Source organism: Amphiura filiformis, chromosome 3, assembly GCF_039555335.1.
Source record: "Amphiura filiformis chromosome 3, Afil_fr2py, whole genome shotgun sequence".
Lineage (NCBI taxonomy): Eukaryota > Metazoa > Echinodermata > Ophiuroidea > Amphilepidida > Amphiuridae > Amphiura > Amphiura filiformis.
In genome coordinates, this window is record NC_092630.1 from 63,689,746 (window position 1) to 63,703,417 (window position 13,672).

Sequence of the window (13,672 nt, forward strand, 5' to 3'; positions counted from 1 at the left end):
CTAGCCACAAACCCATACCAAGGAAAATAAAATATCAGTTTTGCTGCAAGCCCTCAGAGAAAAGTAATATACAAATGTTTAAAATCATGTTTTATTACAACGTATCTAATAGTAATAGGAAGTTGCACACAACCATGACAACTGCTAAATTAAGCTGAAATGAAGAAAATATAGACTATAAAAAAGTCTAAAATGAAAATAAATGTTGTTTAACAACATTTATTTGCTTTGCTTCTTTCCGTGGAATTTTTGTTCTTACTTTGCTTTTTAGCCTGTTTACATTCCATCTTGCGCTTGACATGGTTAAAAGTCCACTCGGGATAGCCACATTTCTTGAGAGCGTGCTTGATTTTTCCTTCTTCTTGTTCTTTGTCCTCCTTTTCTGATACAACACTGTTCATCCTGTCCAAAAGTGTGCGGACCACGCCCAATTTATGATGAACGGGGTGATGAGAAGCAAAATTTAAATACTGGTCTGTATGTGTGGCTTTCCTGTAGACCAGTAGCTTAACAGAACCATCAGGTTTGCGCACAATCAACGTGTCTAAAAACGGTATGGATCTTTCTTGCTCTTTCTCGAATGTAAATTTGATACTGTCCGTGGGGTCCGTTTGATCTTCCTTTACAATTTCTAAAATATCATCCACATAACGTTTCCAGAGGCGCGGCTTACAGTCTAAAGGCGCTGTGGCTATCGCTTGCTGCTCCAGAAATTCCAAATACAAGTTCGCGACAACTGGGGAAACCGGGCTACCCATAGCCGCACCAAATCGCTGCTTGTATATTTTTCCACGAAACAGAAAATATGTGGTGGTAAGTACAAACTTCAGAAGAACAATAATGTCATCCACCGCGAGTAGAGTCCGTTTGTGCAGAGTCTTATCCTGTTGTAATCTGGTAAACAGAAGGTGGAGAGAAAAACATCACTCTGAAGATAATCATCGTCCAAGATGGTCGAAACTGTCAGGTCAGTAAATAACTTTTGGTTTTGACAAGATGAAATGTATATTATGAGTTTCTACAAACCTAATGAACCTCTTCAAGAATATACATACTGCAGTTACTGTCCGTTTTCCTATACACAATACACAGTGCTCTTTCCCATTGACGCGTGACCTCTACAAATAGCCTACGTTAAAAGTATGGGGATATGTCTAGTTAACGTCGCTGTGTGAAAAATAACCGGCCAATATTAGTACTCTTCTAAAGTTCTAGAAAATATAGTATTGTAACATGTCCTAAATTTTTAGCTAATTTAGATGTTTGGAAATATGCGTACTTTGGTGTTTTAGTTAATGTTATAGGTAATAGTACATTGCCTAGTTAATGTCGCTGTGTGGAAAAAACCCGGCCAATATTAAAAGTACTCTTCTAAAATTCTAGAAAATATAGTTTTGTAACATGTCCTAAATTTTTAGCTAATTTAGATGTTTGGAAATATGCGTACTTTGGTGTTTAGGAAGGATACGTAAACGACAGATAACACCAAAAAATATGAAGAAATTATTTCCAAATCGTGTTAAGTCTGCAAACCACCATGTTTCTCATTTTCAAGAACGCTGGTTAACAATAAGCACGCATTGTCTCATTTCGTAAACAAAGACCACACAGAATTGTTCTCTATAGCGCTCGCTTTATAATCGTTCACCCAACTGAAAGTATAATCTCAGCTCATTGCTCCACTGTACGTGTAATGCAGAAACATATGTTGTGTGTATTTAACCAGAGAAGATAGGATTTAATCAGTTGAGCTGGTTTCAGTGAGTGTTAGCTTGGTTTAATAGCTTTTAATGGGGTTCTGCAAAGGTCGAGTTGAATTCTACTGTAGACATGGCTGCATCATGATCACAAGCAGGTATAAAATGTATTATTTTATCTTTATTTCGCATCTCACGAGCATAGCTCACTTGGTAAGGCATAGGACTTTGGTACACGAGCGATTTAGACTATAGATCGAAAGATTGTGAGTTCGGGCCTCATCACGGTCACATGAATTTTATAAACCAAATATTTTTCGAACTTTTCATTTATATTTTGGTGTTGTATTTATATTTTCTTACATTCTTCTATTAATACTCTTTTCGTGTTCTCTCTTTTCATATTTGTTAAATTTTTTCTATAATTGTTTTTCTTCTATTGTTTCTTTTCTTTGTTTTATTTGTCTTTTTTTGTGTCTTTTTTTTCTTTGATTCATATTGCCAGGGAGAGGAGTGAACTAAAGGTTCATTCAGTGATTTGCTCATCCAGACGATCGTAAAAATCATCAAAATTCAGATTTTGTACTTTTGTCATTGTCATAGATGTGCTAACATAGCCTGCTAGTGGTTCAGCCGAAAACCGCATATAATGCATTCACGTGAATCTGTAATTTATATAGAGACCCTGCATGCTTTTATCGATTTACTCCAAACAAAGGATTTGAACCTGTGTCCTTCACCGTAGTGCAGTCGCAGTGCAGTCCATTCAATCCATTGTTGTCATCAACCTATTTGATCGTAGTGTATTTGTTATGTTTGTGAGAAAAACTGCCACGGTATATAACGCTGGCGAAGTTACGTAATAATCGGATTATCTACCATAGCAATAGGTGAAAACAATTTTTGAATATACCGCGCTGCACTGATACTTTCACGCGGTACCTCTGCATTGAACCGTATCATGCTGATCACTTGCACCTGTAAGATTAGTATCTTTGAAAAGACCAGTATTGTGTTCAATCTATGATTGCAGACATACACAGGTGATAAGTTCAATCTGCTTGTAGTGCAGCGCGATATGTTCCAAATTGTTTTCACCTATTGCTATGGTAGTTAGTCGGATTTATTACTTAACTTCGCCAGCGTATTGCAAGCATGCTTTTGTTGAATGTATTTTAGTAGTCCGCCATATCCACTGTATGATACGTCATATGTGATGCGATCAAGCAAAATCAGTCGGAACTCGGAAATATTTAATTTTCAGTTTCTTATAGAAAAGTAAAAGCATTTACAAAGCTGGATTTTGCAGAAAACCCCATTGAAATAGAACAACCAGTTCCAAAGATATGAGCAATGAAAGAGTTCCAAAAACAAGAGGAAACAAAAAGAAATAGATCCTTTGTTTGGCTATATCTCAAAATCAATATTTCCGAGTTCCGGCTGATTTTGTTTGATCGCATCACATATGCACAATCTCTTTACTGACAGTTCAAATTAGCTACATGTATTTGAAAGCTTTTGTGGGGATTAGTGAGTAGATAAGAAATTGACAGCGGAGGATACGAAGGACACGCCGCGCCGATTGTTAGTTGTCAATCATGAATTGCCGCAACGTTTTAATATTTTACTGCATGGCATTCCGCAAGCACCAAGACAAATTGTGCTGTATTTTTCCAAAGATCATCTCATATGAAGTAAGCTGAATGCGATCTGTACTTTTGTAACATTCCGATCGCTTTTGATCACCTATTATCGGCGAATTTGATTGAAAACACGTGAGTTCATGTTGTGTAAACATAATTAGCATAGACACAAATGAAATTACGATGCAATACAATGCAATTTGAATGCGCAGCAGATCTATAGAAATAAGGCTGCCCGGTTTTATCATAGAGCAATTCCCGGAGAGGGCTCAACTCATTAGCATGAGGCGCATTGATATGTATTATAAAATAGCGTATTGTTATTCAAATTTGTGCCCTGGCGTATTGCGGGCGGTAGTCATGTTATGCAGACGGGGCCTGCATCCATGCCAAATTGATAAGTGAATACGTATAATCACCTTTCTTTCTATAAGCTGGTATATTTCGTATACCGTTTCGTTATAAAAGAAAGGCCAAATATTAAATGTATCAAGTGTATACACTTTGAGATTTACATACCTTTTTTATTGCCTGAAGTGCGGAGCTCCAGCGACTGAAACTACAGCTAAAGCCAGTTGGTGGCAACGCGTGGCCACACCCGCCGGGCTGCATCATAGAATCCTATCCCAATAATATGGAATTTTATCGAATACATTAGAAGCAAACACGGTTCGTCTGCATTTAAAAGACATGTTAATTCACAATGATATATAATTGAGTGTACACAGTGTCATCCAGCTATGTCAAAGCAACAATGGATCTTAAAATGTTCAAGGACATTGATTTATTCGATTTCCGGAATACGCAGACTGTGACCAATCAGAAGTTGGTTCATTTTGGTGTTGTGTATGCATAGATGAAATGGCACTATGATGTGAAATTCTTTACATACATTTAAAAATACTTATTCACTCCGGAAGCCAAGTACCAATATGTCTGATAATTGCAGATTGATAATTATTATCACGCAAGGAAACGAATAGAAACACACATTCAAAATGGCGCCAAAATGGAAGGTCAGATGTGATGTCAAATATTTTCTATACTTCAAATTCTACATGTATTTCATACCTTACACCTGTCACGCATTTTCTTCGCATTACTGACAGCAAGTCCTTATTTCGACACTACTATTGCAAACAGTCATTTCCAAATTAATTTAGTAGACTTTCTTTGAAAAACATATCACGATGCCTGATGGGAAATGCCTGTCCGCCATTTCATTAAATCGGATCGTTTTCGAGTGTTTTGTGCCCAGATGTATTGGGGCGCGCTATACTCTCATTGAACAGACAAAGTTCGTAAAACTAACGGCGTCAGTATTCGCCAACTTGATCATGGGGTCGAATATGAATTATTCATAATGGTTCATAACGGATCGATAACTGGCCTCATTTTCTAGATAGCAAACCAACGGGATTTGTCATTCGTTTGCGTGCTTGATAGAACAACCGTGAATTTAGTGTCACCCCCTTGGTTTTATGCAGAATTAGACCACGTCTGGTGACACCTGATGTATGGTAGTGAGAATCTCCAGTGGACAGATGTTGACTGGGATGATTGTATTTGGTCTTGCCATCTTTGGTGTGCAATGGCATGGATGGAGGCCCTTGTCTGTCGGCGACTTTGTGGTATGATGGAGTCTGTTTGTGATTTGGCGGTACCGGCTTTCGCTGCGGCGTCTGCGTCTTCATTACCAGGGATACCAATATAACTTGGGATCTAGTTAATGATGAAGTTTTTGTTACTGTTTCGTATGTCTGTTTGAATGTGTTTGTTCAGGGCGATGTGGTTTGCGAAGATTGTCAATGGCGCCTTGACTGTCTGTGTGGATTACAATGTTTGTTTCTGGTTTGCTTTTGACATCGCGAATTGCTTCCCGAATGGCGGCGAGTTCTGTTTGTACTGTTGAACAGCCATCGGATGCTCTGAATGATTTTGTAATGTGTGGTCCTACAAAAACATATCCACATGTGCCATCTGCGTTGACTGAGCCGTCTGTGTAGTAAACTAGTGGCGGTGCGTTGGTAGATTGTTCTGCGTCTGCGATGCTTTTGTATGCGGCCTCTGATACTTCGTCGGGAGGTGCAGTTGACTTGTTATCATATGGTCGGTGTACTCTTATGTCTGCAAGGGGAGGTAACCAGGGGTCAGGAACCTGCGTGGTTTCCGTGACTGGTGGTTGGGCGGCTGTGTTATGAAGGTGCCATGCGTCGGATGTTTTGTATAGCCATGTGTTGTCGGTGAAAACTTATTTATGCTTGAAGACAGTTGTTTGTGAATTGCGTGTTTTGGGTTGCGGCGAACCTTATCAGCGAAGATTGCCTGGCGGGCTTCGTATCGGAACTGGAGAGGCATGATGTCTGTTTCAAGTTGGCATGTAGCGATACTGGACCAGCGTGGCACACCAAGGATGATACGTATAGCTTAATTCTGAAGTTTTTCGAGTTGTTCGTATGTTGTCTTTGGAGCAAAGGCCACGGCCACACAGCCATAGTCTAGTATGGGGCGCATAGTTGCTTGGTATACTTTTTTGAGGACCTTGGAGTTCGCTCCCCCAGGGAGGCCGCTTATTGCTCTCATAGCATTCAGACGGCATCGAACTCTTTTGGTTGTGTATTTGATGTGACTGGAGAAGTTTAGGTTTTTGTCGATGATGACACCTAGATACTTCAGAGACCCATTCAATGGCTTCATTGCACAGTTTTAGTTGGGAATCCGGGATGCCTTATTGGAAGCTCATAGTCTTTGATTTGGTAGTTGAGAATTTGAGACCTAGTGTATCTGTGACGTTCTTAAGCGAGTTGAGTGTTTTCTGGCAATTGCGTATTGAGTTCTTGGAAGAGACTATAACCAAGTCGTCAGCGTAGGCAAACATGTGTGTCATTGGTGGAAGTTGTGTGTTTCTGAGAATGTCATCAATTAGAAAATTGAAGAGTGTTGGGCTAAGTGGGTTGCCTTGTGGAGTGCCGTTGTGAAATGTTTGGTATTGTGAGTATGCACGTTGGAATTCGACTCTTGCTTGTCTGTTGGTGAGAAAATCACTGCACCACCCAAGGAGTTTTCCTTCAAGACCAGGGTTGATCATAGTTTAGATAATGGCGTCTTTGTTCGCGAGTTCAAATGCTGTTTCGAGATCTAGAAAGACTGCTGTGACTTTACAGTGTGATTTTGCGTTCTTTGCACTAGAAATGTGACTGATGAGTGATGCGATTGCGTCTTCTGTGCCTACTCGTTGGCGAAAGCCTAAGAAGTTTGGGTGGAACGGCCTAGCCGCGCTAGCGCGGTACAGGCGTACCCATTTATATATGATATGAAGATGAAGGACTACAAAGACCTCCAGAAGAAGGAAAATGCGTGGGAGGCAATAGCCTTCCAATGCTGCAGTGATGGTAAGTAATGTTTTATGCAAATAATATGATATTTAAGTAACATGTAGGAATGGATATATATAGCGTTCAAATGTCTTCATAAATTATACAGAACAACCAAAACCAAAACCACGAACGTTGGTACCATATTGCGTGTTCTTTTTTAAAAGAATTCTTGTTTATTTCTATAATTTGTGAATACATGTCCACAAGTTGGGAACGAGACTTCTTATCTTTTGTAGTAAAAATATAACGACTGTCGCGTATTCCAAAATTGATTGCTCAATGAATCATGAAATGAGCGCAATACTACTTTGTGATACCGATCTCAAGTGGGTATCAGCCAATGAAAACAGTATTCATCGGAAATATATTGACAAACGTTCAGTTTTGTTTAACTCGACAGATATATATTTGGTGGGTGGTCTCATATAACACTTGTCAGGGCTGTTATATTTGTCGTCGCTTCAATCATGTCTTATAAATGTTATTTATTTATTTATTTGTTTGTTTGTTTGTTTGTTTGTTTGTTTGTTTGTTTGTTTGTTTGTTTGTTTGTTTGTTTGTTTGTTTGTTTGTTTGTTTGTTTATTTATTTATTTATTTATATTTATTTATTTATTTATTTATTTATTTATTTTTATTTATTTATTTTTTAATAATTTATTAATTTATTTTCTTTTTATTTTGTTTTATTTATATAATTATTCTATATTTAATTAATTAATTAATTAATTATGTATTTATTGAATCCATCCACCTTCAAGAACCTGCCAGCCTCGGTCAGTAGACGCATATCAGACATTTCGTACGGCATGGAAGCATTCAACGACGCAGCACCAGTATACAACGACGCATTAAGATCCAGTGGATACTCCGATAACATATCCTACACAGAAAACAGACCTAAGAGGACGCGAAACCGGAAACGCAACATCATTTGGTTTAATCCATCGTACAGCAAGAATGTCGCAACCAACATCGGCAAAACTTTCCTGAAGCTCATCGACAAACACTTTCCCGAAGGATCCCAGCTCAACAAAATATTCAACAGGAACACAGTTAAGGTAAGTTACAGCTGTATGTCCAACGTAGCCAGCATTATCAAGTCTCACAACAAGACGGTTTCATCCAAGAAAGAAGACCAGAAAGGAAAGACAGGTAAGTTATGCAATTGCCGCAAGAATACAACATGTCCCCTACAAGGTAAGTGTCTGACCCCAGCATCATCTACAAAGCAGAAGTGAAAGCAGCCAACGAGGACAACACCAAGGTCTACATCGGATTTACTGAACTAACCTTGAAGAAGCGTTATTATATCCACCAGCAGTCATTCAGGGACAAGAAGCACATGTACAGCACTGCATTATCACGGTATGTATGTATGGGATCTAAAGAAGGAGAAGGAATACACCATCGCATGGTCTATCGCCGCAAAAGCACGCGCTTACGACAATGGAACCAAACGCTGCGACTTATGTCTAACGGAGAAGCTATTCATCATCAACGGGAACAAAGGAAAACTACTCAACAGAAGATCGGAATTAGTATCAAAGTACCGACACCAGAACAAGTTCAACCTCGAAAATTTCACCAGATATTACGTAAGTATTTCTCTCACGTCCGCAATACCCATCTCATGTCGCCCTCTACGACAGACCAAATTTCTCTATCACGTCCGCATTAATAGGATAAGGCCTACCTACCATGCCTACGGCGGGGCCTACGGTAAGTAGCGTATAGCCATCAGTTGTCTGATGATCGCATTAGCGTGAAACTCAGAGCTACAACTTTCGTTCCACAAGTTCTACTCGTATTATTAGCTCTGCTTTAATGCATCGAGCACTCCGCACGAAGATAGTCACCTTTCTCCAAGTATTTAATGACTTATTTATTTAGTTATTTACTTTTATTTATTTATTTATTTATTTTTATGTATTTATCTATTGACTCATTCATTTCTTGATTTGCTTTGCAGTTAAAACCTGCAAGAAAGTATAGACCAACCTCCGCGCCGGTTACAGGCAAGTCGTCAATGCCCCCAAAAGCAAGTCCGGGAGCGGCGCATCAACATCAAGTAAAAAAAGGTGGAAATGGGAGGGGTACATGCCCTTCATGACGCCACATGTCACGTCAAAAGCAGGGAATGAATTCTTTACCCGGATTCTTTATAACTGACATTTTACACTGGGAACTACACACAGGGCGTCTTAATGAAAATCCCAAACGCAAGTCTGAAACATCATAGTTTCAAATCTGAAACATCATAGTCACCTTTCTCCAAGTATTTAATGACTTATTTATTTATTTATTTATTTATATTTATTTATTTGTTTATTTTTATTTATTTATTTATGTATTTATCTATTGACTCATTCATTTCTTGATTTGCTTTGCAGTTAAAACCTGCAAGAAAGTATAGACCAACCTCCGCGCCGGTTACAGGCAAGTCGTCAATGCCCCCAAAAGCAAGTCCGGGAGCGGCGCATCAACATCAAGTAAAAAAGGTGGAAATGGGAGGGGTACATGCCCTTCATGACGCCACATGTCACGTCAAAAGCAGGGTATGAATTCTTTACCCGGATTCTTTATAACTGACATTTTACACTGGGTACTACACACAGGGCGTCTTAATGAAAATCCCAAACGCAAATCTGAAACATCATAGTTAAAGCCATATTATAACATTTTCAAACAAAATAGATCAGCATTTCTTTGCCATAAAATGTTAGCTTTACTGTCAGATATATCCCTTTTATTTTGAGCCGAACAACTACGGCAAAGCAAAGAAAATTGAATTTACTACCAGCGCACATGTCGCCAATACGTACCACTCCTTTGTTGTGGTACGACCCTTTGTTGTGTATATCACCGTCCCGCACGCCGTGTACGTACTGTGTGTTATGAACATCGTGTATGCGTTCGACTAATAATTCCATCGTAATAATAAATCGCCGGTTCCGGCGTTTTATTCAAAATCTCGGATTTTGACAAAACTACAGCACCTAGAGTCTTGATTTTTGCAGGGTATATTGGTTTAATAAAGTACAATTCAGAGAGGGCATCTTCCTCAGCAACTGTTATAATATGGCTTTAAGTTATCTTGGCTAGTCTCAAAAAATCACCTGATAATACACAGATTATACATATCATCACACAGTTGATAATATTTTACAGACAGCAAGATTTTATTACATCATTTGCGCTTTGGAATACAAATGTTTCACTTATCTTTGTCATTATCACAGTCACAACATACATTTCAGGGTATTATATATCATACTATATTATAATGTGAAAACTATTTTCAAAATTGTATTTGAACTTTCAATTCCTTATTAGGCCTATTCTACCATTGTTATACTCTAATGTGTTCTTATAGTAATATTTAATAACAATCTATTTCAGATCTGTGTCAAACATTGAGGTTGCGAACAACGATATTGACAACGACGATGGAGAGTTGGAGACGGTGACCAAGCGGCAGAAATTGACCAAGACGACTCTTCCAAACCAGCAGGAGAAGAGGCTACCAAACCAGCTGATGATTGGCATGATTCAGAAGGCGCAAGAGGCTCAAGAATCACTCATTAAAATATGGCAATTGAAAATAATGATGATTGTGCTATATTTGCCACGGCTCTTGGCATTCAACTCAGGCGCTTTTTCACCATACAAAAGGGCAGTGGCAAAAATCAAAAATCAACAGGTGATGTTCGACGTCCAATTTTGGGTCAATCTGCTCACATCCTTAAACGGTGTATGTTCATGTGATTGATATAGTAGATAATGCTTTTAGTTTATATTCAAGAGCATTGATCGTTTGCTGATTGTTTCAGCAATCTGTAAGGTGAAAGATAGAAGGTTGCATGTCATCTGGAATGCACATACTGCGTTTTTTGCTTGGGGGGACCGGACTTGTTCTCAAACATCATGTTTTGCACAAAAAGGACTTAAATCACATATGGTCTGAAAGATCTCATCGAAGCCAGTATCGTCTGTTACAAGGAGAAATATTTCAGTTGTATCATTATAGATGTACTTTTAATAACCAAATTGTTACTGAATATCTGAAACTCATTTGCATTGAGCATGTTCATTCTGATTAAAATTCACATTAAAACTCCTTAGCGGATAGCATTGTGACAATACACGTTTCAGGAATTATGTCCATTTTTTGCATCCAGTATAATGGTAAGTCTATGTTAAGATAAAATCAATGTCAAAAACTTTCTAATTGATAATACCTCTAAGAACACGATCTATCTGCCAACTTACAGAACCTGCAGGGGATGAGAAGTACTCCATGAAGGTCTTCCGGATGGTATTTGCTTCTTGTCCATATTTGTTGCTCCCTGTTCTCCCAACTTTACGTACACCACGCGTGTTATCATTACGCCAAATGCCTTCATCGATGGAGCCATCTGGACGCTCTTGGTCTACAATATTGACGGTCATTCATATATAGATTCCTGTCATCTGATTGGTTAAAAGTGCAGTCATTGAATTAGCTATGCCCTCCTTTTTAAGAATTACGTAAAAACTGAACTATTCCCTATTCCACGGGCATAGTCATTTTCACATCATCGGTGTGCGTCCCGATCATACTCTTCGCGCGCGATGACGTGTTCGCATTACGCGGCGCCAACGCGCTGCCGGCCAGTTGCGGACGCGATTGGTTCATAACGAAAAAAAATTTCTATGTAAATTTTACCATAGCCTATGAACAATAAAATAGGTGACTGCTTTATTCGGGTCATGATTAACATGATTATAGGCCCGCGGTGGTTTTGAGATCACCTTCGGCCTATTTTAACCATGCCCCTAATAGCAGTCAATATTTGTATACTATATGGTAGAGGATACATAAATTATGTCATGAAAAGGACATATAAACTTTGGGCCGTGTACTTCATGTGTGGACACTCTCATGCTTTTATCACAAAGTGCACAATGATTCGCAAATAGCATGCATACGTCATAATTATCATGTGCCTTTTTATTTGCATAGATTCAGATTCAGATTCAGATTAAATTTAAATCACATGATTTAAACATACTGCGTCATGGCATCGGATTGTTCTAGTCGCAAGCCATTACATAATGAGCTATAATGACGGGAACAATAATAATTACAAGTCTCTTGCTTCTCTTAGGGGCTTCTACTACATCTGGACATTGTCAAGGTAAGTCTCGATCTAGACGAAATGGCAACATTTAACGATTTGTTAAAAGGTGAGCTGTTTTCTTCGAGCAATTACGTTTTTGATGCGATCAAGCAAAACCAGTCGAAACTCATCAATCCTTGTTTTGAGATATGGGCCAAATAATGCGTGTAGGGTGGAAAATCAAAATTGCCTTTTTTGCAAAAATGGAAGGGAAAAACGTTCTTCTTTCACATGAAAATATTGTTTGATGAAATTCCGAAGGGAAAATGTTAAAAAAGTGACTTTTTTGACCCCCATCTAACTTCGATAACTGTCAAAAATCGTAAAATTATTCCAAAAGAAACCGTTTTGTTATGCCAACGTACTTCCGTAGCCATATCTTAAACCAAAGGTATCGTTGCTAAGTTATCTATGCCCGTGCAACGGGGCATAGACATTGTATTTGTTGTGTTTAGTTATCTATGCCCGTGCAACGGGGCATAGATATTGTATTTGTTGTGTTTAGTCTTCGACTTCTTCTCCTTCTAAAGACCACTTTTTGCACCACTCTAACTCAAGAACCTAGGTAGCCTCGGGGCCAAAACTTGGTATAGTGATTGCCCGGTACCCCGACCCCAGAGGTCATAGGTCGTGGGCTACAGGGGGCAATATGTGTAAAATTTTAAACAGCTCTAGCTCAAGAACTATAGCGCCCTCAGGGTTCATACTTAGTATAATGATGGCCCATGACCCCTAGATGTAACTTAATGTAGCCTCGACCCCAGAGGTCAATAGTCACAGGGGGCAATATGTATAAATTTTTAAAACTGCTCTAGCTCAAGAACTATAGCGCCCTCAGGGTTCATGATGACCCACGATGACCCATGACCCTTAGATATTTCCTGCGGTAACATCGACCCCAGAGGTCAAAGGTCATGGGCTACAGTGAGCAATATGTGTAAAATTTCAAACAGCTGTAGCTCAAGAACTACAGCGCCCTCAGGGTTCACATTTGGTACAATGATGACCCTTGATGTATTCTATATTAGCCGCATCCCCCAGAGGTCAAAGTCTAAAGACTTTAAAAAGCAAAATTGGTACGACATATTAACACAGTTTAGCACAATATGTAGTATTTTGTTAGCAATGATAACGGTCTGAATCGGACGTCAAGGAAACTGATCAATTGACAAAAACTCCCTTAAAAGGGAATGTGTAGGCATTTTGATTTTGGTTCCTTGGACCACTTCAAAAGGTTTTCAATTTCATGATGGGACAAGGGGGGTGCTTGGTTAAGGGGTGGGGTCACGGGCATAGATATTCGTGTTTGGTCAAACACAACTGTGGTTTCTAGTTATCTATGCCCGTGCAACGGGGCATAGATATTGTATTTGTTGTGTTTAGTCTTCTCCTTTTCCTTATCTATGCCCGTGCAACGGGGCATAGATATTGTATTTGTTCTGTTTAGTCTTCGGATTCTCCTTCTTCTTCTCCTTCTCAAGATCAGTCCTTTGCCCTCCTCTAGCTCAAGAACTAAAAGTAGCCTCGGGGCCCATACTTGGTACAATGATGGCCCATGACCCCTAGAAACATCCTAGGGTACTCCCGACCCCAGAGGTCAAAGGTCATGGGCTACAGGGGGCAATATGTGTAAAATTTCAAACAGCTCTAGCTCAAGAACTATAGCGCCCTCAGGGTTCATACTTAGTATAATGATGGCCCATGATCCCTAGAAGTAACTTATGGTAGCCTCGACCCCAGAGGTCAAAGGTCACAGGCTACAGGGGGCAATATGTGTAAATTTTTAAAACCGCT

At 39.2% G+C, this 13,672-nt stretch overlaps 1 protein-coding gene across 1 annotated transcript; it reads right to left on the reverse strand.

Annotated features, from left to right (window-relative positions):
* Positions 1–209: 209 nt before the first annotated feature.
* Positions 210–758, reverse strand: LOC140147418 (uncharacterized). The gene has a single exon (XM_072169196.1). It carries the CDS (start codon positions 756–758, stop codon positions 210–212), a length of 549 nt encoding a protein of 182 aa, XP_072025297.1.
* Positions 759–13,672: the final 12,914 nt, after the last annotated feature.

Excerpts from the sequence above, each read along its gene's own strand:
- LOC140147418 (XM_072169196.1), bottom strand. The coding sequence starts at position 758 with ATGGGTAGCCCGGTTTCCCCAGTTGTCGCGAACTTGTATTTGGAATTT.